This window comes from Castor canadensis, chromosome 11 (genome assembly GCF_047511655.1).
Source record: "Castor canadensis chromosome 11, mCasCan1.hap1v2, whole genome shotgun sequence".
NCBI classification, from domain to species: Eukaryota; Metazoa; Chordata; class Mammalia; order Rodentia; family Castoridae; genus Castor; species Castor canadensis.
The window spans coordinates 5213552-5238878 of record NC_133396.1 but is presented as its reverse complement, the minus strand read 5'-3'; the positions used below and the strand labels follow the sequence as shown (position 1 = coordinate 5238878).

The window sequence follows — 25327 nt, the reverse complement described above, 5'->3', positions numbered from 1 at the left end:
TTGCTAGGCAGGAGTTCTGCCACCTGAGCCACTCCACCAGCCTTATCCTGCTACCTGGGAGGTAGATGGAGGAGGATTGTGATCCAAGGAACTCATTTCACTAACAAGATTATCCGTAGGGAACAGGAACTTCTGCTAAGAGCTATTTTATTAGTCAGAAACCGGAAGTGATTTAAATATCCACCTGGGAGACATCAGTCTGTCTAGGTGAGAGGTTACCCTAGCTGTTGAAATAGCTCTACATATGTTCAAAAGCACTTGCCCGACTGTGTGAAACAGGTTATAAAGTGGTATACACAGTGGGTTTTGATTTTGTAAAAAGAGAAAGAATCTGGAAAGAGATTTATTAAAGTATTACAGATTATTCTAAAATAGAACACTTTTAAAGATACAACTCACATACCATACAATTCATTATTTAAACAATTTTTTAATTGGATGCAAATGCAGTACAGTTTATGGTATTCATAGAGTGTGTGGTGTTAGAATATGTGCATCATTTTAGAAAGAATCCCCTAATACCTGTGAGCAACCAATTCTAGGTCCCCCTCCCCTCCTACCCCGATTTGTAGCCCTAGCTGGCCATTGGTCTATTTTTCTGTCCGTAGATTGGCCTGATGTGGACATTTCATATGTATGGAATCATATAATACATGGTCTTTTGTGAATGGTTTCTTCCACTTAGCATATGGTTTCAAGGTTCTTCTATGCTACAGAATGTTATAAAGTTTGAGTAGTTTCTACTGTTTAGGTGTCATGACTAGTGCTGCTATGAACACTCACATACTATGTGTGTGTGTGTGTGTGTGTGTGTGTGTGTGTGTTGGGATTAAACACAGGACCTTGTGCATGCTAGGCAAACACTCTGCCACTGAGCTGCATCCCCAGCTCTCAAGTATAAGTTTCCAGATCCCTTGGGTATATATTCCTAGGAGTAGTGGAGCTGCTGGTCTGTGGTGTCTCAGTGCTCAGCCGAAGGAGGAGTTGCTGCATTGAGGCACCTTACATCCCACCAGCAGGGGGCCAGTTTTTCCACATCCTTGCTTCTGTTTCCTGTCTTTTTGATTGTAAGCCATCCGTGGGTGTGAAGTGATATATCATTGTGGTTTCGATTTGCATTTCCTTAATGGTTAATGACTGTATTTCCATCTGCTTATAGGTCATTGGTATATATCTTCTTGGGAGAAATTCCACCCAGATCGTTTGCTATTTTTAAATTGAGTTGTCTTTTTATTATTGAGTTATGCGTGTACTTTATACAGTCTAGATAAAAGTCCCTTCTATGTATGATCTGCAAGTTCTCCTCCCATCGTATAGGTTACTTTTCATTTTCTCAGTAGCATCTTTTTATTTTTGTTTTTTGGTGGCACTGGGGTTTGAACTCAGGGTCTTATGCTTGTTAGGCAGGTGCTCTAACAAATTGGGCCCTTAATGGTATCTTCTGAAGCATGAATTTAAAAATTTCCCCTCCAGCTTTATTGAAGTATAAATGACAATTAAAATTGTATATTTATGGTATACTTTATGGTATTTTCATATAAGCATATATTGCAAATAGCAGCTTTATTGAAATATAAATGACAATTAAAACTATATTTATGGTATTTTCATTTGATTATATATTGTGAATGACAGCTTTATTGAAGTAAAAATGAAAATTAAAACTACGTATATTTATGGTATACTTTATGGTATTTTCATATAAGTATATATTGTGGAATGACTGTTACCATCAAGTTACTTAGCATATCGATCACTTCACGTAATTAATCAGCATTGCCTCATTTCTCACCCTGCCCGCATCAGACAACCCCCATTCTGCTCCCTGCTTCCACGAGTTCAGCTTTTTAGCTTCCGCAAATAAGCGAGATTGGACAGCGTTTGCCTTTCTGGGTTTGGCCCTTTTCACTTAGTGTAATGTCTTCTAGGCTCAACCATGTTGTCCCAAAAGGCAGGGTTTCTTTCTTTCTTCTTTTTTTTTTTTCGAGGGTTGAATAACATTTGTGTGTGTGAGAAACTTTTTCTTTCTCTCTCTCTCTTTTTTTTTTTTTTTTTTGGGTGGTACTGAGGTTTGAACTCAGGGCTTACTAGGCAGGAGTTCTAGTGCTTGAGCCACTCCGCCAGCTGTGTCACGTTTTCTTTATTCTTCCATCAAAGACATTTGCTTGTTTCTATGTCTGGGCTACTTTGAATGGTGCTGCAGTGAGCATGGGCCTGCAGATGTCTCTTCCAGGTACTGATGTCATCTCCTTTGAATATATGCCTAGATCACACGGTAATTGTCTTTAATTTTTTGAGGAACTTCCCTACTGTTTCCATAGTGGCTGTAATAATTTATTTACATGTCCACCAACAATACAGGGGTCCTTTTTCTCCACATCCTTTCCAACACTTGTTATCTTTTGTCCTTTTGGTAATAACCATGCTAACAGGTGGAAGGTGATAGTGTGGTTTTGATAAAACTTTAATTTTGATAAAGTCCTATTTTTTTTTCTCCTGTTGTGTGTGTTTTTGCTAACTCTAGGTCTTGAAAATATACTTCTATATTTTCTTCTTAGAGTTTTGTAGTTTTGGTTCTTACATTTAGGTCTGTGATGCATTTTGAGTTAATTTTTGCACATAGACTATATAATAGGAGTCTAACTTTGTTCTTTTGCATGTGAATATCCAATTGGTCTAGCACCATTTCCTGAAAAGCCTATTCTCAATGTGCTGTCACTCATTTCAAAAATCAATTGACAGGGCTGGGTGTGGTGGTGCATGTCTATAATCACAACTACTCAGAAGTTGGAAATTGGGAGAATCATGGTTCAAGGCAAAAAGTTAGCGAAACCTTATCTCAATAAACAAGCCAGGCATGGTGGTTTGTGTCTGTAATGTCAACTACTTGGGAGACATAGTTAGGAAGATCTCTAGCCAAGGTCAATGCTAGGCAAAAAGCAGGAGATCCTATCTAAAAACTAAAGCAAAAAGGGCTGGGGGCGTGGCTTAAGTGATAGAGCGCCTGCCTACCAAGTGGGGGGCCCTGAGCTCAAACCCCAGAACCACCAAGAAACCTCAGTTGACACTAAATGTAAGGACTTATTTTTAGACATACGTATCTATCCGCATGCCAGTAACAAGTGGCATCAGTTGCTGTATGTTTGGGAAGTGTGAGTCAAGATTGTTTTAGATGCTGTGGGTCCCTTGAATTTCCATGTGCATTTTATAATCAATTCGTTACTTTCTGCAAAAAGATTGTGTGTCGATGTCTTAAAAGTCTATTTTTTAGAGTGGTTTTAGGTTCACAGTAGAATCAATCAGCAAATATAGAGGTCCAGTGGTCCCTCTGCCCTACACAGCTTCCCCCAGTGTCATTGTCCCCACCTCTGTTGTCATCCATAGCCCTGCCCTGGTATAGTACTGTACCCCAGAGACCAGGATTTACGCAAGAGCTCGTTCTTGCTGTCCTGCATTCTGTGTATAACGACCACTATCCAGAATGTCATAGAAGGGGCTGGTGGAGTGCCTAAGTGGTAGAGCACCTGCCTATCAAGCATGAGGCCCTGAGTTCAAACCCCAATACTGCAAAAAAAAAAATCAGAATGTCATAAAATTTCTTCTTGGTAGCTGGATCTTCTGACTATGAATATGCTTTGCTAATGTAGTTTCTTTAATCAAAGACAGTGTTTTAAGCTTTATTTTTTGTATTTTCTCTTCAAATTACTAGAAATTATTGGTGAAAATTTCTTGTTGCATTTGCTCTCACTGTATTTCAGTGCAAGCAGAGAAAAAAGTATCCTGCTTTGCATACAGAGAGATCCACAGCAGTGTTTGTGACTTATTTAAGTTGTGTGGTGGACAGTTAAGAAAATTAAGTCTGGGTCCACTCTGAGTTTAGTATACTGTAGACTGGTGGTCCCTAAGTTACGAAAGGTGGCTTTTTTAGAAATACATTCTCCATTGCTGTTTTGAAGTAAATTGAAGTGATGCAGGCAGATTCCCAGAGCTGAAGCTGCAGGTGAGCCTGGGGATGGTGCTCCCTGGTGGCTCAGACCTGGAGCCCAGCTTTAGCACTGTGCTGCTCTGCGATGGTTCCCCAGGGGAGCCAGCGTTCCTTTAATCATGTCTGTGGAAGTCTTGTTTTGTTCTGTTTGATTCTGGTTTTCCCTTCCCCTTCGTGATATTGTTGTAAGAGCTGGAGCACTTACTGAGGATGCAACTCGAATGTATTTAAGCACATGAAATAAACATTCTATTTATTGGATAGATTTAGTTCATACTGTATGCATTTTAACCTGAAAATTTAATTTCTGTCCCAAAGTATTTGCTTACTGGCTTTATTATTATTTAAGAAATGTTTTAGAATGCTACTTAAGTAGTCCTAATTTTTTTTTTTCTTTACAGAAAAGTCTCTTAAGTTATGTGTCACCAAGGAGATGCTCCTTCTTAGTGTTACAACTGCTTACACAGGTAATGGATTTGCTATTTTGGTTTTCTTTTGCTGCATAATGACAGGAAGGGCTGAAAACAATAGCCTTGTCATTGTTCCTCACACTTCTGACCTTGACTGTGCTCTTTGCTCTGTGCTGCAACCTTTCTGATGTATCACTTGAGATTTCCTGTGACTGCTTTCAGAGGGCAACTGGGCTGGACCCTCCATGATAGTTTTACTCACATGTCTGGCACCTTCTCTCTCTCTCTCTCTCTCTCTCACTCACTCACTCATCCTGTCCATCTGCATGATCCCTCCACAAGATCTCCAGCAGGAGAGCCAGACTTCTTAGTGGCTAAAGACCCCACAAACGGGCAACAGAAAAAACTACCAGACCTTCTTTAAAGGTTAGGCCTGGATCTGGCCCAGCATCACTTCCACTGCATTGTGCTGCCTGAATTCAATTTGGGAATCCTACACAAGGGCAAGAAACCTGGGACCCATGGTTCATGGGGACCGTTCCAGAAAAACCAGGAGTACATTGCTGTAACTTTATATAAACTAAGATTACTTTGTGTGTGTGTGTGTGTGTGTGTGTGTGTGTGTGTGTGTGTGTGTGTTTAGATCGGGTCTTGTATGTAATCTAGGCTGGCCTCGAGCTCACGAGCCTTCCACCTTGCCCCAAATGCTGGGATCATAGGCGTGTACCATCAGACCCACTAAGATCCCTTGTAATGAAATAGAAGTGTGTGACAGTGTGGTGTGATAAGAGGCAGAGCAGCTGGTTTTAAGAATGATGGTCTTTTAAAATGTGTTGCAGTGTGCCAGTTATTACTTTTACTTTTATATGCCTCATCATTTTCAGAGAAAATTAAGAGTAAACATCCTTAAAATTCACATGTAAGGCTTTATAGCATTAAGGAATAAAAGTTTTCTACTGACCTTAATGTTCTTTTGCAGTACTGGGGTTTGAACTCACAGCCTACACCTTGAGCCACTCCACCAGCCGTTTTTTGTGAAGGGTTTTTTCTAGATAGGATCTCATGAACTATTTGCCCAGGCTGGCTTTTTAGGTTGGCTTTGAACGGTGATCCTCCTGATCTGTGCCTCCTAAGTAGCTAGGATTACAGGCGTGAGCCACTGGCATCCAGCTCTAATTTTTTTAATTTTAGGTATTATTTTTTCCTAGGAAAAGAGGACTTAGTGAAATCACCATTATCTTTAAACAATAGTGGATAGTGTGTTTTGGCTTTCTGGTAGAGTAAGAATATAGTCCAGTGGGCACAGGAATGTTGCTGCTTGCTTTGGAAAGCTGCTCCTAAGCTAGTCACACTTCAGCATTTTACAAGTTTGTGTTAATTATAGCCCCTGCCCATCCTGTCAAGCAGAGTGACAGGTTTTAACATAAGGATGTCTGCTTCTTTGAGTTGCAGGTTTTTATCTGAAACATAAGACAGCTTCTTGTGGTGTTGTGGTTTGAGTTGCTATAACAAATTACCATACACTGGGTGCTTTAAATAACAGACATTGATGTCTCACAGTTCTGGACACTTGGAATTTTGAGATGAGGCTGTCAGCATCAGCATAGTCAGGTTCTGGTGAAGGCCCTCTTCCTGGTTTATAGATGGCAGTCTTCTCACTGTGTGATCACAGCAAGCAGGAAGGAAGGGAGGGAGCTGTCTGGTGTCTCTCTGTCTAAGAAGACCTAATTACATCTTACATGCTAAATCTCCAAATGTGCTTAGAGCACAAGTATTTGGATTTGAGCACAAGAATTTTGAGGCGAAACAAGCATTCAGTCTGAAATATGTGGCAAACTCCTCTCACCAGTCATAGAGCATAAAATGATGTCTGCTTGTGAGTAACGTTTCAGTTTCTGTGAACTTTGTTTTATGTGTTTGCTTTATATTAATCAGTATAGCACAACTACTGCTAAACGTGAAGAAAAACTAGGACAAGGAAAATGTGAATGTAAAGGTAATTCTGATTTCTCCCTAAAGGTCTGGAATTGACCTTCTTCTCTGGTGTGTATGGAACCTGTATTGGGGCAATAAACAAGTTTGGAACAGAAGAGAAAAGCCTCATTGGACTCTCTGGAATTTTCATCGGCATTGGAGCAATTTTAGGTTGGTTTTTTAAAAAAGTCTTTGCATTCAAAATAGCAGGCCAGAAAGCTGGGTATGGGGATGCATGTCTGTAATCCCAGCACTTGGGAAGTTGAGGCAGGAAGATCTTGCGTTCAAGGAGAGTACATAGCAAGTCTCTGTCTCAGGAAAAAAAAAAATCAGTTGTAGTTACAATAGAAATTCTAAGTGGACTTCACCTCTGTTCTTGAGTTGCTGTTTCCCTCCTTATTTTTATCCAAATGGGTGTGTTTTGTTTCTCTGTTATCGCTATTCTAAGGTAAGTAAGCTATAAAACATCTGCCAAATAACCCACAGATAGAAATCATTTATAAGCAAGAATGGTCTCTCCCAGTTTTTCCTCTTAGAATACTTAGGGAGTGTGTCTGAATTCCTGACTTTCTAGCTCTCTGACTCTACACCATCTTCATGTCCAACAATTCAGTCCTGTCTAACAGTAATTCTCCAGAGTTAGCCTTGGACTGCCAGCAAAGGACAAAATTGCAACAGTTCAGTTTAGAAAGATCTCAGTTGGCTTTTTTTTTTTTTTCAGTACTGAGGCTTGAACTCTGCCTACACCTTGAGCCACTTCACCTATCCTTTTTTGTGATGGGTTTCTTTCGAGATAGTGTCTTGAGAACTATTTGCCCAGGGCTGGCTTTGAACTGCGATCCTCCTGCTCTCTGCCTCCCAAGTAGCTGGGATTGCAGGTGTGAGCCACGGCGCCTGGCTCAGTTGGCTTTATTTTTGAAATTCTAGCATCAGGCAACGCTCCCTGCATAAAATGGATAGAGTGAGTGTTCCTATGGCCTGAGCAGAAGAGGCTGGCTTTATAGACAGCCAGGGCTGAAAAGACAGAAACAAGGGACAGAAAGCGCTTGGTCCTGCAGAGTCACTTTCCTTGGAAGGCAGGGCAAGGAGACAGAACAATAAATACCTGCTTAACTTCAGTTACTCTGGTGAGGATTACAGGATGTGAGGGTCAGAGCTGAGGGAATGTTATTGTCATGTGGATTGAGCCTGGCCTGTTGGGGAGTTTTGGTTATTATCTAATTTCTCCAAAGGTCAGATAACAACTTAGTTTTTGTTTGGAACTTTAGTATGAGTGACTCCACTGGAATTTTTAGTATAGTCTACTGGGACCCCAGAGCAAGAGCTTATTCTAAAACAGTGGCCTCCTACAATTTTTATTTAGCACTCCACACGTTTAAGGTTCAGTCCCTTATGTTGGAAATGTGGGCCCCAAAAGTGACCACGTGGAGAGGAGTGATCTGGCCAAGAGAGTCTTTATTGCCGGGTGGGAGAGGGAGCGAGCCAAGAGAGCCAAGAGAGAGGGAGAGAGGGGCAGGGGCTTAAATACCCCTCAGTGGGACTCAGCATGATCTGATTGGTTAGGATCTTATGGTTCATGCTGATTGGAGGTTGGGGCAGAAGGAGGATTCAAGCTAGACTTGAGGCAGGACCGTGACCCTGGAAAACAGAAGCTTAAGGGTGCAGTAAGAACTGAAACCTGTCTGCGCCATTATTACCAACATTCCTCCTTTTTTGTTTGTTAAGGAAGGGGGGCGTTGTGTTCGCTCTGGCTTCTTTGAACTGGCAAGGGGCGGCGTAGGGGAAGGGAGGGTTAGTTGGCAAACAATGTTGGGGTGCTGAGCCTCATGATGGCATACACCCAGGATCCGAAAATGAAGATTTCCTCTTCCCTGAAGTTGATGAAGGTCCCTTGTAGCCATAGGTCATAAAGAGTCTCGAGCCAATCCTCTGACCTCCGCATGGTGGGTATCAGCCAACTATCCTCGCGTTTTGGAGAGGTTGGTATCCCTGGAGGTACAACTGGTTAAACTTTTGATTAGCAATAGCAGACATGTGGTATGATACAAGGCAGAAAGCTTAAGAATAGGAGAGCGAGAACACAGGCATTAGGATGGGCATTGGCCAGGAGAACCACTGTGAAATGTTGTTCCCTAGATGATTTCAAGAGTCCTCCAATTCCCTTCTCCATTTTTCTAATTGTTTCTTGAGAGGTGCCGCCATTGGGGGACCCATTGAGCATGACAGCAGTGGGTGTCATGAGAATGACCAGATGAGGGCTGGTCCATTGAAGTCCCAATGGAGAGGGTAGAAGATCCTTTTGGAGAACAAGATGCCCTGGTTTAACAGAAATTGTTATAGGGTGGGGCAGGATCTGGTTTGCATGCTCTCTGAGAAGTTCCCTGAGAAGGCAGGTAGTCAGCCAGAGGAGCAGAGTCTGTTGGAGGCAAGTTTTTCTAAGAGAAATGGGTGGCCATACATTATCTAAGACCCAAATAGGAATATTAGGAGGAGCATAAAAAGGTGTCTGCTCAGGGACTACATACCTAGGAATCTAAATTCTGCAAAATCCTGTAACTGCCAGGAAAGCTGTAAACTGTCTTATGGTATGGGGGTTGGGAAACGGAAGATTGGGTTGATGCATTTATGACTCAGAGTGAGTCTGTCCCTTTAAGGCCACACGTAGATAGGTGACCTGTGGGAGGCAGGGGCTATCAGGATTTAAATGTAACACTCTTGGATAAAAGAGAGCTTTAGCTCATTATTTTATATAAATTGACACCTTTAACTTTTTAAATGTTTGTACCATATTTAGATAAAGTATAACATAACACTGTTACAAGGTGGTCATTTAAGACACATAAGCAAATATGTAAATGAACTCTGATTTAGTAGTACTTAAAAGCTTGACAAGATCAGCAGAAAACACGAATAATTTCTTTGATAAAATCTTTCTCTGTAATGGTTTTTTGTAGATGTTACTCAGAGCAGAACAATATTAAGATAACCTCGTTATTTCATAGACATAGAGGATTTGATTTTAGTTTGACATGACCCTAAAAATCTTTTAGGCAACTCTTAGATTATATTCAAGTTTAACTTTATCACACATCGAAGTTTTTTATTATACACTTTTAAAACTTACTCAGACCTTTATATAACATACTAAACCCTTTGGCTTGTTTTTATCCCTCCTATTTGAAACAATCTTAAGGACAAACGCCTTCTTTGCAGAATCCCTTCTCATCCAAAAAACCATTCCTTTTTCCTTTAACTTCTCAAAAACCACATTTATTACCTATCTATATCCTTTCCAGTTGTTTACTTTGTAACTTGTATTTTAAAATTAACTTTTATAAGAATTTTAAATTTATTATAGGGGCTGGAGCAACTAATTAGTAGCCCTTATTGTTTTTAGGAATAGACATAAGGCCTCATCCTCCCTCAGGCTTGGGGGGATATTGTTTTAGGTGTGGAAACTGTGAGGGATCTTTGAGTTTTATTTGAATAGGGAGGGCTGTCCTGGCTCACCCTACACTCATCTCATCAGTCCACACTGTGGAATCTTCTTTGTTCCTGAAGGAGGGAGCAGCAGAGATAGCTGCTGGGGGAGGGGAGCAGGCCAGAGGCCAGGTAAACTAGTGCTCTAGGGACTGGCCAGATGCCCCGAACGATAACTTTTGTCATTGGATTGGGGACCAGGAGAAAAAGGTAAAACAGAGAAACGGGCTCCACTATCTAGGAGGAAAATGACCTTTTGTTTTTCTGCCATTATGGCTCCTCAACATTGATGCCAAGTAGAGTGTGGACAGGAGGCTTGGACCCATCAATACATAAGAGGTGGCACCTCGCCTTCCATCTGGAGGCGGGGGCACTTAGACCTCCAGTGGTTACCCTTGCAGAGGGCAGGGTCCCAGTTGGGGGCGGGGCTGTCTCCCGGGCTGTCCACCCTTAAGCATTCTCTGCAGAAGTGCCCCTCCTGTCCACCACGGTAGCAAGTTCAGGATACAGGCCCCAGTCGGGTGGGGCCCTCTCTGAGAGCAGCAATGAGGCCATGGTGTCTCTTATCTTTTTCTCTCCTATTAGTAAGGTCCTGGACATACAGACGTAGCCATAAATACAGACATGGCTAGCTGTATCACTTGGTTCAATGACTTTTCCTTCAGTCACTGTCTGAGTTTTTTACGAATATCTGGGACTGACTGTTAGAAATTTATCTTTGAGGAGAACCTCTCTCACCTGTGACTCTGAGTCCACCGTGGTATGGTTTCTGATAGGTTGTTGCTGTAAAGTAAAGTTGTTATTTTACATTGACACCTGACACTCTGGAGAGCAAATCTCTGAACTGTTCTGGGCCTCAGTTTCCTCGCTTTAAGAATGAGGGATCTGGTCTAGGTTAAACTACGTTTTTCCACTAGAGATGGCTGAAGTGACATTAATGCCACTTATCTTCTTTACCATTTTTTTTATTTTTATTTTTTTTTTAGTAATGCTGGGGAATTGAACCCAGGGCTGTGCACATGCTGGGCAGACATTCTCCCATTGAGCTACTTCCACAGCCCCAAATATTATTATTATTATTTCTTACTTTGGCTGTACTGGACTTGAACTCGGGACTTTATGCTTGTAAAGCTGCCTCTACTGCTTGAGCCATATAATCATTTCCAACCTGAGTGGTCTGAGCCAGAACCCATTGCTTTTCTAATGAGAGAAATTTGTATAGGGGACCTCAGTTTACTTTTTTTTTTTTTTTTACTTTTATAGAAAAGGTCTAATTGGAGTATGGTATTGTAATTTAAGGAACCCTGTGAAGGCCACTTCTCTTGGTCACCCAAGGCATACTGAGGCCGACCTCAGTACAAAGCTTCCAACATCTACCAGCCAAAGACTGGAAGATGCAGGTCCCATCTAGAAAGAACAAAACGTTAGGATCCTGTCTTTTAGCTAACAGCAGGGGGCCTCTTTAATAAAGGCTAACTTTTTAACAAAGAAATAAATCATTTGTAAAGTTAGAGAAGGGCATTCAGAGGGCATTTCAGGCCAATAACAGGGCCATACGGGACAACTAGTGTTAATATTTGGAGGGAAAAAATTATGCTGAGGCCAAAGGTATAGAAAATTCTAAATGAGAAGTTTAGAGACCACAGTAATGTCTATTTTATTATTTCTGGAACTCTAACCTTGAACTAACAGTTGACTTACAAGGGTCTGATGCCCTGAGGTGTGAGGTGGGGCTAGGAGCAGGACTTGTGCAAGGCGCCACTCCCTCCACACACACCTGGGACAAATGATCCTGACTGCCTAGGCCTGATCCTGCGGCCTGTCACCCCTCCCTGCTTCCTGTGTACTCTGTGCGTGTTTATTCTAGGGGAATTGGTGACGGGCCACAGCCATGGCCACGTGTGGCTGGCGGCCCAGGATGTACTGGGTCCTCTCTATGGATTTTCTTAGCTATGGCAGGCGTTTTTGCTGTGTCCAGAAGCCGGCATCCTGTGCACAGGTGCACCTGTTTGCTTTCCCTCCTCCCCTTGTGGGGGCGGAGTTAGCACATAAGCATGGCAGCTGCAGGTTTTTGCAAGTGCTTTTGTAAAGCAGCTGATTTAAAGTTATGTTAGACTGAGAGGCCTGGCAAACTAGTTGGAATAACTTAAGTCATAAGATACCATGCTACAGGTTTTCCGTGGGAGGCAGGGTCCCAGTAAGCCCAGGGAGAGGAAGGCAGACAGAGACAGAGGACACATGGTGAGACCATGGAGGAGGCAGAAAAGGTGTACTGACATCTTAGGTAAGGGAGAGGAAGGCAGAGCCTGGAGGCATGACACACGCCTGAGGGATTAGCCATCACCTGTGCCTCCAGGTTGCTCCCATTGATTGGTACTGGCAGGCTTTCAGGAAATGAAACCTCCACTCTCTGGTCACCGAATAAAGCATGAGCTCTTCCAGAGCTGGAACCGCCTTGAGGTCAGAATTGGCAAGGAGTGTCTTGCTTAACTCCATGATGGGGAAAGTTTTTCAGGAAGATAGGAGGAGATAGGTATGGTAAGCAGTGCAAGAAGTCTGTTTACATGGGGAAGGAGGAGGGTTGGAGAGGAATTGGCTGATTTAGAAACTGGTTTACAGGCTAATAGAATCTACGCAGGGGAACAGAAAGTACAGAGGGAGGATTTGAAGTCAGAGAGCCGGATTTAGATGGAGGTATGAAAAGGCTTGGAATCTCTCCCCATCGTCCTAATTGCTCACCGTAGTTATATGTCCTGTAAAAGGTTGGGATTTAAAGACCCAAAAAGGGGCCAGTGATTTTGGTTGTCTAAAGGATAAGTGGGCCAGATTTGAGTGCAAAAGCAGATTAAATTTTTTGGTTTTATGTCTGGGGTCAAACCCAAGGTGTCTAAATTATCTCAATGGGGAATCAGACGGCAGAGAAGATGTAGAGGCACCCATTATGAGGGACCCAGTCCCAGAATGGGAGAGGAGGATATTATGTACTGTGGAGCATCCTCACGCAGCACAACTATCCGAGAAAACGCAAAGCGCACGAGAATCAGCCATCACTGAGTTCAGGTGGTTTGCAGGCCAGAGGCTGGCGGCTTGGATTACCTAGGCCTAGGTTTTGTAGGGTCCCGGACCCTGTAAAACCCAAACCCTGTGGAGAAGGGGATCCCTCTACCATCTGAGCTGCCCAGAGATAGCCCAAAGCAGGGGAAGTGTTCTAAAACCCAGAGACACTGGAGGGAGAGACCGCAAAGGGAGCCCAAGAAGGGTAGGTGGACTCACCAAAGAATGTCTGGTGTTGGATGCGAGCGAGGGCAATCGGAAGGATGAGTCCTGGCCAGTCATGTCCTCAGGGTGGTCATGGGGCAAGTCGGAATGGGGGTCCCACCAGGATTAGTGGGGAGCCTCCATCTGAGTCATGGCACCAAATGTTGGAAATGTGGGCCCCAAAAGTGACCATGTGGAGAGGAGTGATCTGGCCAAGAGAGTCTTTATTGCCAGGTGGGAGAGGGAGAGAGCCAAGAGAAAGAGGGAGAGAGGGGCAGGGGCTTAAATACCCCTCAGTGGGACTCAGCATGATCTGATTGGTTAGGATCTTATGGTTCATGCTGATTGGAGGTTGGGGTAGAAGGAGGATTCAAGCTAGACTTGAGGCAGGACCGTGACCCTGGAAAACAGAAGCTTAAGGGTGCAGTAAGAACTGAAACCTATCGGTGCCATTATTGCCATCACCTTACACCATCGCATTTCAGACCAGTCACAAATCCTGGATCCATGGGCTACCCACACTTCTATCTCACATGGCCACAAATTTAGGGGTTCTCACAAACTCCTCTTTGGGTCTGGTAGTTTCCTAAAACAACTTGCAGAACCTAGGAGCGCACTATTACATTTCATTATGAAGAGTACAAGTGAGCAGTCAGATGATTAGGTGTAAGAGTGAGGTCTTGAAAGGGTCCCCACGTGGAATCACTCATCTGTTTTTCCGAGAGCCCTAGTTCCTGTCAGTGACAATGGCACCAAAAAGCAAGGTCTGGGCACTAGAGCCCATTGCTCTTGGGATGTCTCCACGTTTTGGCTATCTCAGTGGATGGAGACAGGAAATAAATGCATGTATGTGTTGTGTATACATCCACCTACATTAATGTAGTTTCCAGTTCCTTCCTTCACTTCCTTCCCTCTTCTCCCTCCTCCCCTTCTTCCCTCCCTCCCTTTCTGTGGTGTAGAGATCAAACAAGGCTTTACACATGCTAAGCCCTTTTCCTACCACTGAGTTATAGCGCCAGCCCTCTCAATAGGTTTTCAATTACAGATGGTCCTGCATTGAAGGACTTTGTGCATATATCCTTTCATATTGTTAGGGGTGTGTGTTTTGGGTAAATTGCTGGAAGCGAGGCTGCTAGGAGGTAGGGCAGCTGCATATGTAGTTCTGTTAGAATCACCCATTTCCCCACCGCAAGGCTCTCACCAGCACATGTGCCACCAGCAGTGTGTGTGAGTCCTTGCTTCCCCATAGCCTGGCCAACAGAGAGGTTTGTGAAGCTTTTATCTTATTTTACTTTTTGCCAATATACTGGGTAAGAAATGGCATGTCAGTTTAATTTGTATGAGTATGATGTGTATGTGACTTACCTGTGAGGTTTTGGCTCATTTTTCTGTTTTTTTTTTTTTTTTTTAACTGGGATTTGAACTCAGGGGCTACACCTTTTTTGTGAAGGGTTTATCAAGATATGGTCTCACGAACTGTTGCCTGGACTGGCTTTGAACCTCGATCCTCCTGATCTCTGCCTCCTGTGTAGCTAGTATTACAGGTGTGAGCCACCAGCGCCTGGGTCATTTTTCCATAAGATTTTTAGTTCTCATTGTTCTATAATTTGAAAATCTCTTTATAAAGTTAGGGGTGCTAGCCCTCTTCCGAGCTCTGTGTTACTATTTCCCTGTTTCCCCATTTGTCTTAGGATTGGCTTGTAGTGTATTTTTGGCTTTAGAGGGTGTTGGTTTTTAAGTACCAGTGTTTTATCTTAATTGCCCCTGGCTTTTGAGTCACAGTTAGAACACCCTTCCCTATGCTGAGGCTAGAGGATTTGCCATGTTTTCTTGTGCTTGTGTATTTTAGCTTTTGTAATTTAGAGCTCTGGTTTGGAATTTGTCCTTACGTGTCTTTTATTTTTTTTTCTTAAATGGTTGTCTGGATGTCCTAATTTCATCTGTTAAAAGCACTAGCCTTGTGTCAGAGATCTGACGCACCACGATGTCACAGAGGAGAATTTTGTATGTGACTGAGTCTACGTCTTAGGACCGTGCATTGTGTTTCTCTGCTGAGGCATTAGCACCAAGCCATTTTATTAACAGGCACTGTTACTACACATTGTGTCCGTCATCTGGAGAGGCCGGTCCCCAGGAGAGCTCTTCCTCTTCCATGTTTCCCAGCTGTTCTTACATGTTCATTTTTCCATGTGAATTTAAGGACCAGCTTGCCTAGCTTCACAGAAAAGCTTGTTGGGTTTTTGAATTGCTTCTAGAATTGTGATAAAATACAATGTGGTGGTTAATGTTGATTGTAGCTTTTTGTTTTGGGGGTTGGTTTCTTGATATATATAATCTATATCTATCCATACATAAATAGATAGATATAGATAAATATATATCCATGGATATATATATATATCTATTTGATTGTCAGCTTGATTGGACTGAGAAGTGACTAGGAGATTATTAAAGAACCTCTCTGGGTGGATCTATGAAGTGTTTCCAGAGAAGATTAACTAGGGAGGGAAGACTGGCCCTGTGGATGGCACCATCACTTGAGGTTTGAACTCAGTGCTTTGCATTTGTAAAGCAGGCACTCTCCCACTTAAGCCACACCTCCAGTCCCATTTTGCTCTGGCCTCAAACCATGATCCTCGCAATCTCAGCTCCCAAGTAGCTAGGCTTACAAATGTGAGCCACATGCCCCCCTCCACCGTTGTGGGTGCAACCCTGGACCACACATGCTAGGCAAGTACTCTACTCCCCTCCCAGCCCTGTCAGTGCTTTTTAGTATCTACATAGGCTCTTTAACCATCACCACAGTCAGTTTTGGATATTAAACACAAGAATGTGGCATAAACTGTACCAAGGCACATCATAATCAAATGACAAAGAGAAAAATCTTAAAAGCAGCAAGGTAGTAGGATAAGCAGTTTAACACATGGAAATCAGTAACATTCATATGTGTAACTAGCAGATACAATGGATGAGAAAATCCCATTCACAGCAGATAGAAGATAAACCAATTAGGAGATACACTTAATAGGAAATCTTCAACACTTAAACAAAGAAAAATCACAGAATTGTTCCTGAAAAATCCTGAGTGGATGTGAACAATGAAAGACAGTCCTTGTTCTTGGTTAGGATGTTAGGAAAAATGCCGCTCACAAAGAAAGCTCAGGAGAAAAGTCTCACGTCCAAGAGCAAGGTTTAATGGCAGGCTCCAACTGCCAGGCTGGCCGGAAAAGGTGGCCCAGTCCAGACTCTGAGCGAGGCGCGGCTTTTATAGAAGGGGGCGGCTAAGGAAGTTGGCGCATGCGCGGGAGTCTCTGGTAGGGGTGGGGCTGTCTTAGAGCGCGGGAATTTCTGTTAAGGGACGGGGCTGCCATTTTGGCCAATTCACATTATTACTCCATCTATCATAGGATGTCCCCACATCATCACATATCAGTCCACTCTAAATTAATTGTGATCAAAGCCAGGTACTGTGCAGGTGCCCTGTAAGCCCAGCTAGTTGGGAGGCTAAGGCAGGATTGCAACTTCTAGGCCAGCCTGGACTACATAGACCTCTTCTCAAAGTAAATTAAATAGCTTAGTTACTTGTGATCAAATGAATGTGATCCTATTAAAAATTCCAGTGAGCTAGCCTTGGTGATAACATGCCTATAATCCCAGAACTCAGGAGGCTGAGACAGGAGGATCTTGAGTTCAAGGCCAACCTGGACTATCTAGTGAGACCCTGTCTCAAAATAACAACAGCAAAAGCAATTCCAGTGAGTGCATAAAAAATGTGGTGTATTCATACAACAGAATATTATTCTGTATTAAAAATGAAGGAAATTTGGGCTCATGCTGCAGCACAGATAAACCTTGATGACATCATGCTAAGTGAAATGAACCGGTCACAAAACACAACTACTGTGTGACTCCACTCATAGAAGGACTGTTCCTCAGAACAGTGAAATTCATAGAGACGGAAAGTAGGAGAGGGTTGCAGGGGGTGGGCCTTTACATGGTAGCTTTTTTGTGACAAAACTCCTGAAACAATTTAAGGGAGGAAAGATTTATTCTGACTCAGGGTTTTAGAGGCTTCATTCCTCATGGCAGGAAGGCATGGAGGAGGAGAGCAGCACAGAGAGAGACAGAATGCCTGGGCTAGAGGCTCTCTCCTTTTTTTCCCCTTTTATTCCATCTGGGCCCCAGCCTGGGGGTGCCGCCCACTGGGGTCTTCCCTCCTTAGTTAATCCTCTCTGGAACCTTTTCATCCTCCTTAAAAGAAGCTCTGTTCCCATTAGAAGTCACTCCCTCATTCTTTGGCTCCCTTCCCCAGCCCTAGGCAACACCAATCTAGATTTGCTTGTTCTGGACATTTCATGTAAACAGAATCAAGTAATGTGGTTTTATGCCTGACCCCTTGGCATAATGCTTTCAAGGTTTATGCACATTACAACATGTGGGGTGCCTCATCCTTTTTACCACCACAGAATACTTAATTGTACGGCTGTGCCGAATTTCACCTCCATCTATCATCTCTTGGCCATCACGGATAAAGCCGCTGTGAACATTGCGGTGTTGGTTTTTGTGGGGGTGTGTGCTTCGATTTCTCTTCAGCATATGCCTAGAGTGGAATGTTAGGTGATCGCATGTGTGCATAATTACATGCTTGATTGCTTTCTCATGTCATCATGGGTCCTGTTCTCCTGCTACTTTGCTTGCCTGTAATATCTTACTAGTGAATTTTACCTCCTTGGGCACTGGGCTTTTCATTCCACTAAATATTCAAGAGCTTTGTTCTTAGGTACGGCTCATTTCATTGAAAGCAGTATGATTCTTTCAGGTCTTGCTTTTAAGACTTGTTGGGTGGGACTGGAGTACCACTCAGTCTAGGGCTAGCAGTCCCTGATTCTCGAGGGAAGACCTCTCTGTGGACTCCACCTGGTGCTCCCTGGATCACAAGTTTCCCAGGAGTTTGGGCGGTGAGACCAGGTGGCATTCCCAGCCCAGGGCAGGGCCACTGATCCTCCCGGCAGCTCTTTCCCTAGTGCTGATGAGGACTCAGCTGAAGATGCAGGGCGCCCCCCTGCAGTTCTCCAGCTCTGTGCAGACTCCTTTCTGACACCTGGGCTGGGAGCTTAGCTACTCTGGGCTCTTTCTTATCTCTTCAGCTCTGAAGACTGTTGGCCTCTGCCTGGGTTCCCTCCCATGGACTGCAGCCTACTTTGGAAAGGATTGGCCAAATCCTTCTGCAGAGTGTGTACCAGCCATGTAGGGGTGACTCAGCTTTTCAGAATCCTCACCAGCGTTTGTTATATCACTATTTATAAAAATATTTTTAAATTTTTAATTGACACATAATTGTACACATTTACAGGGTACAGCGTGACATTTCAGTGCACTGTTTGCAATGTGTGATGATCAGATCAGGGTAATTGGCGTATCTGTCATCTCAGTTCTTTGTGCTGGGAACATTCAAAATCCTCTCTGTTAGCTAATCCCATCAACTCTGGTTACCGTACTGTGCTTCGGAACGTTAGAAGTTTTTAACTGTTAACCTTCACTTGTTTTTCCTTTTCCTATGCTGGGGATGGCAACCAGGACCTGTGCATGCTGGGCCAGCGTTCTACCGCTGAGCTGCGGCTCCCAGCCCCAGCATTGATTCATTGGTTCACAGGTTTGCTGGTACAGAGTTCTAGGGTAGAGATCACATAAGAATTTGAAAGGTGATGCTCCATTGTCTTCTACCCTTTAGATAGAAAGGTAGTCTATCTTTCCTCTCTGCTGAGACATTCTAAGCTGCTTGATTACTGCATCTTTGTAAAGCCTTTTTTTAACCGCCCTTTGGATCTTACACACAATTCTCACATTTCACGACGACTGCCTTTTAGTGTGATGCTTGGGCTTTTCTGGCTTTGATTACAACAAAAGCATGGTAGTGGTCGATAAGATGTGCCCTTTTTTAATCTTATTTATCTTAACCATAATTCATAGGGGATAGTTTTGGGGCGCAGTCCTTCATAAAGGAGTGGGATAGAAACATGAGTAATTTTGCTACCTTATTTTCTGTTGTAATAGTTGGTGTTTGGTCATCATTATCACTGCAAGTGTGAGGTGTTGCATCTGGGAGAAGGTGTTGGACATTTGAGGATGCTCATTCCTTGGCTTCTGGATTAGAACTCAGGACTAGTTGTGTCACGTGGCAGTAACGTTGGTAATATTTCTGCCCTCTTCATTCATAGGCGGAAGCCTCTTTGGCCTGCTGAGCAAGAATAATCGTTTCGGTAGAAACCCAGTTGTCCTGCTGGGCATCCTGGTTCACTTCATAGCTTTTTACTTAATCTTTCTCAACATGCCCGGAGACGCCCCCATTGCCCCTGTGGAGGGGACCAACAGCAATGCGTACATCAGGCCCAGGTACTGAGACTGCCATTTTTCTGGTGATTTGAGGGTGGGCAGGATATTTGAAATGAAGCACTTAATCCTCTTCACAGAGTCTGCTGTCCTTAGAAGATCATCTGTCAAGTGTTAATGAAGCCAGAGTAAGCTTAAGTAGGAATCCGTAGAGAATCCCAAGTTACTTTTTTCAGTGGTTGCTTTTAACCTTTCTCCCTCCCCCATACGTCTTCCTCGTGATCTATGAAGGAGCACGCAAGTATCTGATCAGAATTTTATGTATCTACTCTTGAAGCATGAAATATCCTGAAGTTAGGGTGTGGAGGAACAAAGAGGAGCGGGGGAGACTCTGTCAGGTGTGGCAGCTGCTTAGTTCACCCAGGTGGTTCATAAAAGCCTTTTGAGGGTATTGGTTGATTGCCTTCACCTCTTAGGCTAACTAGAGAGAGGCAAGCATATATGTCTAGATCCATAAATCTGAAGGAGTCCCAGCCTAAACACTCTACTTGCTTCCCAAGTTGGTAGCAGGCCAGAGTTTGCTGGAATGTGGAGACACACACACTTGGGCATCACTTCTGACTGTACCTCCAGCACGGGCTGGGGTGCAGCTCAGTGATGGAGCACTTGCCTCGAACGCGCAAGGTTCTGGGCTCCATCCCCAGCCCTGCAAACAAGACCGCAAAATTCTAGGATTTATTTATTCTTGTTCAGTGTTTTTAAAGCTTGAAGATAAAATGCGTTTGTGGGTTGATTGTGTATTTTAAGAGGCCCTAGCGAATATTGGTACTACATGTACTAAATTAATTTTTACTTTCTTCAGCAAAGAAGTCGCCATTCTCTGCAGTTTTCTGTTGGGTCTGGGAGACAGCTGCTTCAATACCCAGTTGCTCAGCATCCTGGGCTTTCTGTATTCGGACGACAGCGCCCCAGCCTTCGCCATCTTTAAGTTTGTACAGGTAACCTTCAGAGTGCGCTTAGGGTCCTTTTCCTTCATGCTTAATTTGTTTTCCTTGGTCACTACAATTGCGGTTTTTAAATGAAAGTTGGGGACATCCTTTAAAGGGATTTGTGAGTACAGTCAGGAGACTGTGAGTTCTCTCATTGAAGAATGGATTTTACATTATGGTCCCTGCACTCAGATGAGAGGTTTCCTTCCTTAGGTGCTAGAATTCCATTCATTTCCCGAATAGACAAGTGCGTTTCTCACGCTGTGTGCACATTATTTTATTGCTGCAACTTTTAACAAAGTGCTATCTAAAATAGCAGAGATGTTAGCTTACCTGTTACTTGCTGTCAGGGGGGAGTTCCCAGTGCCTGCTGGGGAGCTAGTGACTGGTGACGTCACATCTCAGAGGGAAAGCAAGCACTGCCATTCGCAGGTGTTCTTTGGGTCAGCACTGATGGGGCTGACCATGGGGCTGTCCAGTCCAGTCCCCAGGGCATTTGGTGATTTGTCTCATTTGTTCGCAGTCCATCTGTGCAGCTGTGGCATTTTTCTACAGCAACTACCTTCTCCTTCACTGGCAACTCCTGGTCATGGTGCTATTCGGGTTTTTTGGAACTATTTCATTTTTCACTGTGGAGTGGGATGCTGCTGCTATTGTGGCCCGGGGCTCTGACTACCGAAGTATTTGATGAGCTGTGGTGAGGGGAGCCGAGAGTCCTCAGAATGCACAGCTGGTCACAGAGTGGGTGGAAGAAGCTGCCTCTCATCGTCACAGACATCAGATCACGTTGAGTACGGAAAATCAAAGAATTAAGACTGTTAAATCAGCCAGAGTTGGTGTGAAAGTTTACAGCTGCTAGTTATGTCAACAAGTGGAATAAGGGAATCCTATCTGTCAGCTATAATTGTTCAAAAGTGTCGTCTTTTAATTCAGCTCAAGTTCCTTGTAATCATGTCAGACAATGGAAATGTTTTCTTCTCCCTCCTGTTCTCACTGAAAGATCCTGATTTGACTTAAAATTCCAGGCCCCATGTCTTGCTGGGAATGGGTACCTTTTACCACACGGTAAAGGAAGCATATAACACTCCACGTGGACATCTGCGAGGGATACTCAAACAGCGAGATCCAGAAGCAGCTCTTACCTCTGAAAAGATTGCTTCCTCATTACATGTTTTGTTTGTTAAGTTTTCTTACCTTGTAGTGCAGAGCAAGAAGTGGCTAATGAAGTATCTTAAAATGAGGTAAAAATTGTCTTGAGTCTTAAAACATGAACGCAACATCTGTAAACGAACAAAAACACATTTAAAATAATTAGACACTTTTGCTGGGGAAGGACTGTGCTAGTAGTTTTCCTGAAGGATACAATGTAAAAAATGAAAAGTCCCACCCAGTGAGGTCTGAGTTGTGAAGCAGTGTCATTTCTATAACAGGTCCTTTTAGAGCAGACACCAGTCAGTCACCCTCTGTCCAGGAGTGGGATGGAACTGTATGGGGAATGTTTAAATACAAATGTTAACTTTCCTCATAAGAATGCACTTTAAATTTTCTATAGTTGAAATACACAATTCAGAAACCATAAAATTTACCATTTTGAAGTGTACCGTTTTATGGGTTTTTTAAAAAATATATTCACAAGGTTGTACAACTGTCACCATTATTTAATTCCAGAACATTTTCATCACCCCCAAAAGAAGCCCTTTGCCTTTCAGCAGTCACCCTCTTCTCTGTTTCTAGATTTGCCAGTGCTGGACATTTCACACATGGGAGAGTTCACTTTATTTATTTATTTATTTATTTAATGTTTGTCATTGTTTTAATTTTTTTTCTTTTATTCATATGTGCATACAATGTTTGGGTCATTTCTCCCCCCTTCTGAGAGTTCACTTTAAATGTGGTAATTAAGGGCTGGTGGAGTGGCTCAAGTGGTAGAGCGCCTGCATAGCAAGCCTGAGCTGCCCTGAGTTCAGACCCTAGTACTGCCAAAAAAAAAAAAAAATTTCCATCAGTGTAGTAGCTAGGTGTAGAGATGAAGACTTCTGTGGATTTCCCAGAGGACAAACAATACCTTGCTTTGCTCTCCATTATTTGTTTAAACCTGCCAGAAATGTATTATTTTGTAGTTGTGAAAATCCAATGAACTACAGGAGAGTTGGTTTTCAGGTATTTGATCGCAAGGGTGGGGAGTCAGAAAACCCCGCAGTTAGCCTGCAACACAGAAGTCTCCCATTCCCAGTGTAAGGTGCTGGTTTTCTTTCTTGAAGTTGGCATAACCTCCACTAGCTTAGTTGACCCTATATGGAAAATTTGTGCATGCTGCTTCAGACTTAACACAGACGGTCTGGTACCTCTAAGCACATTATAGTTTACCCATGTGTTTTGGTTTTCTAATGCCACATAATAAATTACCCCCAAACTTAGCATGGTTCTGTGCTCAGGAGTTAGGATGAGGCTGAGCTGGATCCTGGCCCACGCTCTCACAGGGCTGCGGCCCAGGTGCAGCAGGGCTCCAGGGCAGGACCCTCTCCTCAGCATGCCCATGCAGTTGCTGGCAGGAGCCAGTTCTTCATGACTGCTGGGCTGATGGTCTTAGTTTCCTGCAACTGTTGGCTGAAGAGCATCCTCTGTTCCCGGTCATGTGGAGCTGTCCTTAGGGCGGTTCACAACATAGCACCAATTCTCACCAAAGAAACCGAGAAAAGCCATGGTCAGCACATGAGCAAGGCGAAGTCCCTGTCTTTAAACTTAACCTTGAAATTGCCATCCCGTCACTTCTGCTGCGTTCTCTTTGTGAGGTGCGTGCAAGTCACTAGTTGAGCCCACCCTGAAGGGGAGAGGATCACACGGGGCTCGAGTGCCAGAGGCAGCACCTTGGGACTGTTGTACAAGACCGCCTGTCACACTGCTGTGCTCACCCCTGAGGAAAGACTGGGTCCTGCATCCCAAGTCCCTGTCCTCCCAGGCATGGAGCTGCACAACTGTGCTGGCAGAAAGAGGTGAAAGCCTGTGATGATGACAGTGTTTAATCCAAAGAAGTCCAGCTTTACTTATTTAAAGATCCAAGGTGATGATGAAATAAAGTCATTTTCTATGCTTGTCTTACACTCTGTCAAACAACTTTATCTGCGAACCTCTGGTAAGCGAGAGCCATATAACTTGGTCTTGTGTGTGTGTGTTGAAATTTGGCGTAGACCTTGAGCAAGCTTTATTTATTTTATGTTATTTTATTTTTTGGTGCTGGGGATTGCTGTACCACTGAGCTATACTCCCAGCCACAACAATTATTGAGCCATAGATGTTTTTCTCTGACTTTGAAACTGAACCCCACCCTCTCCCGAGTTGCCATTCCCAGAGGCCTGGGCTCTGGCTCTTGGTGTAGAATGCTTCTTTCCCAGGGAGTTTCTGTTGGTTGGTTGGTTGGTTGGTTTGTTGCTTGCCTACAATAAATCCTTTGGGAATCTTTTTAAGTTCTCAAAAGTAAGTCCCAAATAACGGTTAGACTGTTTTTCAGTCCTCATACACTTTGGGGTAATTGGGGTAGCTTTTTTTTTAAAAACAGCAAAATAACAATTGTTGACAAGGATTTGGAGAAATTGGAACCCTTGTACACTTTTGGTCAAAATTTACAAGGGTGCAGCTGCTGTGGAAAAAAGCACACAGTTCCTCAAAGAAACTAAAAATAGAATTACTGAGTGATCCAACAGTTCCGGTTCTGGGTATATACTCAACAGAACTGAATGCAGAAACTTGAGATATTTGGCAACTCATGTTCACAGAAACCTTATTCACAATAGCCAAAAAGTAGAAACAATTTGAGTTGTTCACCAGTGCATAAGTAGATAAACAAAACGTGGTATGTCTGTATGATGGATTATTATTCAGCCTTAAAACAAGCTTATCCAGCAACTCCACTTCTGGTATGTAACTCCCAAATTGAAAGCAGTTCTTCAAGTAGATACTCCTGCATCCATATTTATAGCCAGAAGGTGGAGGCTACCCAATGGATGAATGGATACACAAAATATGACCTATATCTATGATGGAGTATTATGCATCCTTAAAAAGGAAGGAGAGTCTGACATACGCCTCAACATGAATGTACCTTGAGGATGTTTACATTAAGTGAGATAAGTTAGGCACAAAAAGATAAATACTATAAGATTCACTTACATAAGGTACCTAGAGTCAGAATTTAGAGAGACAGAATGTAGAATAATGGGAGCAGCAAAGAAATGGGATCTCTAAGGAGCATGGTTTCAGTTTTGCAAAATGAAAGTTATGGAGATGGGTGTTGGTGATGGTTGCACAAGGTGAATGTACTTAATTCCATGAACTATAAACCTAAAAATGATTAAGATAATAGATTTTTTGAGAATTTTATTACAATAAAAAAATAGACTAGGGCAGGATGCCAGTGGCTCACGCCTATAATCCTAGCTACTCGGGAGGTAGAGATAAGGAGGATTAAGGTTCAAGGCCAGCCCTGGGCAAATAGTTCTCAAGACCCTATCTCAAAAATACCCATCATGAAACAGGTCTGGCACAGTGGCTCAAGTGGTAGAGCACCTGCCTAGCAAGCATGAGGTCCTGCCAAAAAATAAAAAATGTTTAAAAAACAATACTAGGGCCGGAGGAGTGACTCAAGTGGTAGAATGCAAATTGGAGACCCTGAAGTCAAGCCCCAGTACCGACAAAAAAAGAAAAAGAACTCCCATCACTTGGGAAGCTGAGGTCAAGGCCAGCCGGGACTACATAGTGAGAGTCTGTATCGAGAAATAGAATGTTTTGGAGGGCTACATGAGTGCTTGTGTCACAGGGGATCCAGGAGCAATTCCTGAACTTGGAGACCCACTAGAAGGACTTACAGAACTCAGCACATGGTTGTTCTCAGAGCTGAGATTTAC

At 43.3% G+C, this 25327-nt stretch overlaps 1 protein-coding gene across 2 annotated transcripts in view; it reads left to right on the top strand.

Moving 5' to 3' along the window:
- Mfsd11 (major facilitator superfamily domain containing 11) overlaps positions 1-22011 on the top strand; it is a 33930-nt gene extending 11919 nt beyond the window's left edge. The window contains exons 9-13 of one of the 2 annotated variants that reach the window (XM_020162511.2): positions 4387-4452; positions 6415-6540; positions 19326-19500; positions 20300-20435; positions 20950-22011. In XM_020162511.2, the coding sequence (XP_020018100.1) occupies positions 4387-4452; positions 6415-6540; positions 19326-19500; positions 20300-20435; positions 20950-21114 (668 nt within the window). In that variant the 3' untranslated portion in view covers positions 21115-22011. The remainder of the gene's footprint in view (positions 1-4386; positions 4453-6414; positions 6541-19325; positions 19501-20299; positions 20436-20949) is intronic. The other variant, XM_074045054.1, reaches the window with a different exon arrangement.
- Positions 22012-25327: the final 3316 nt, after the last annotated feature.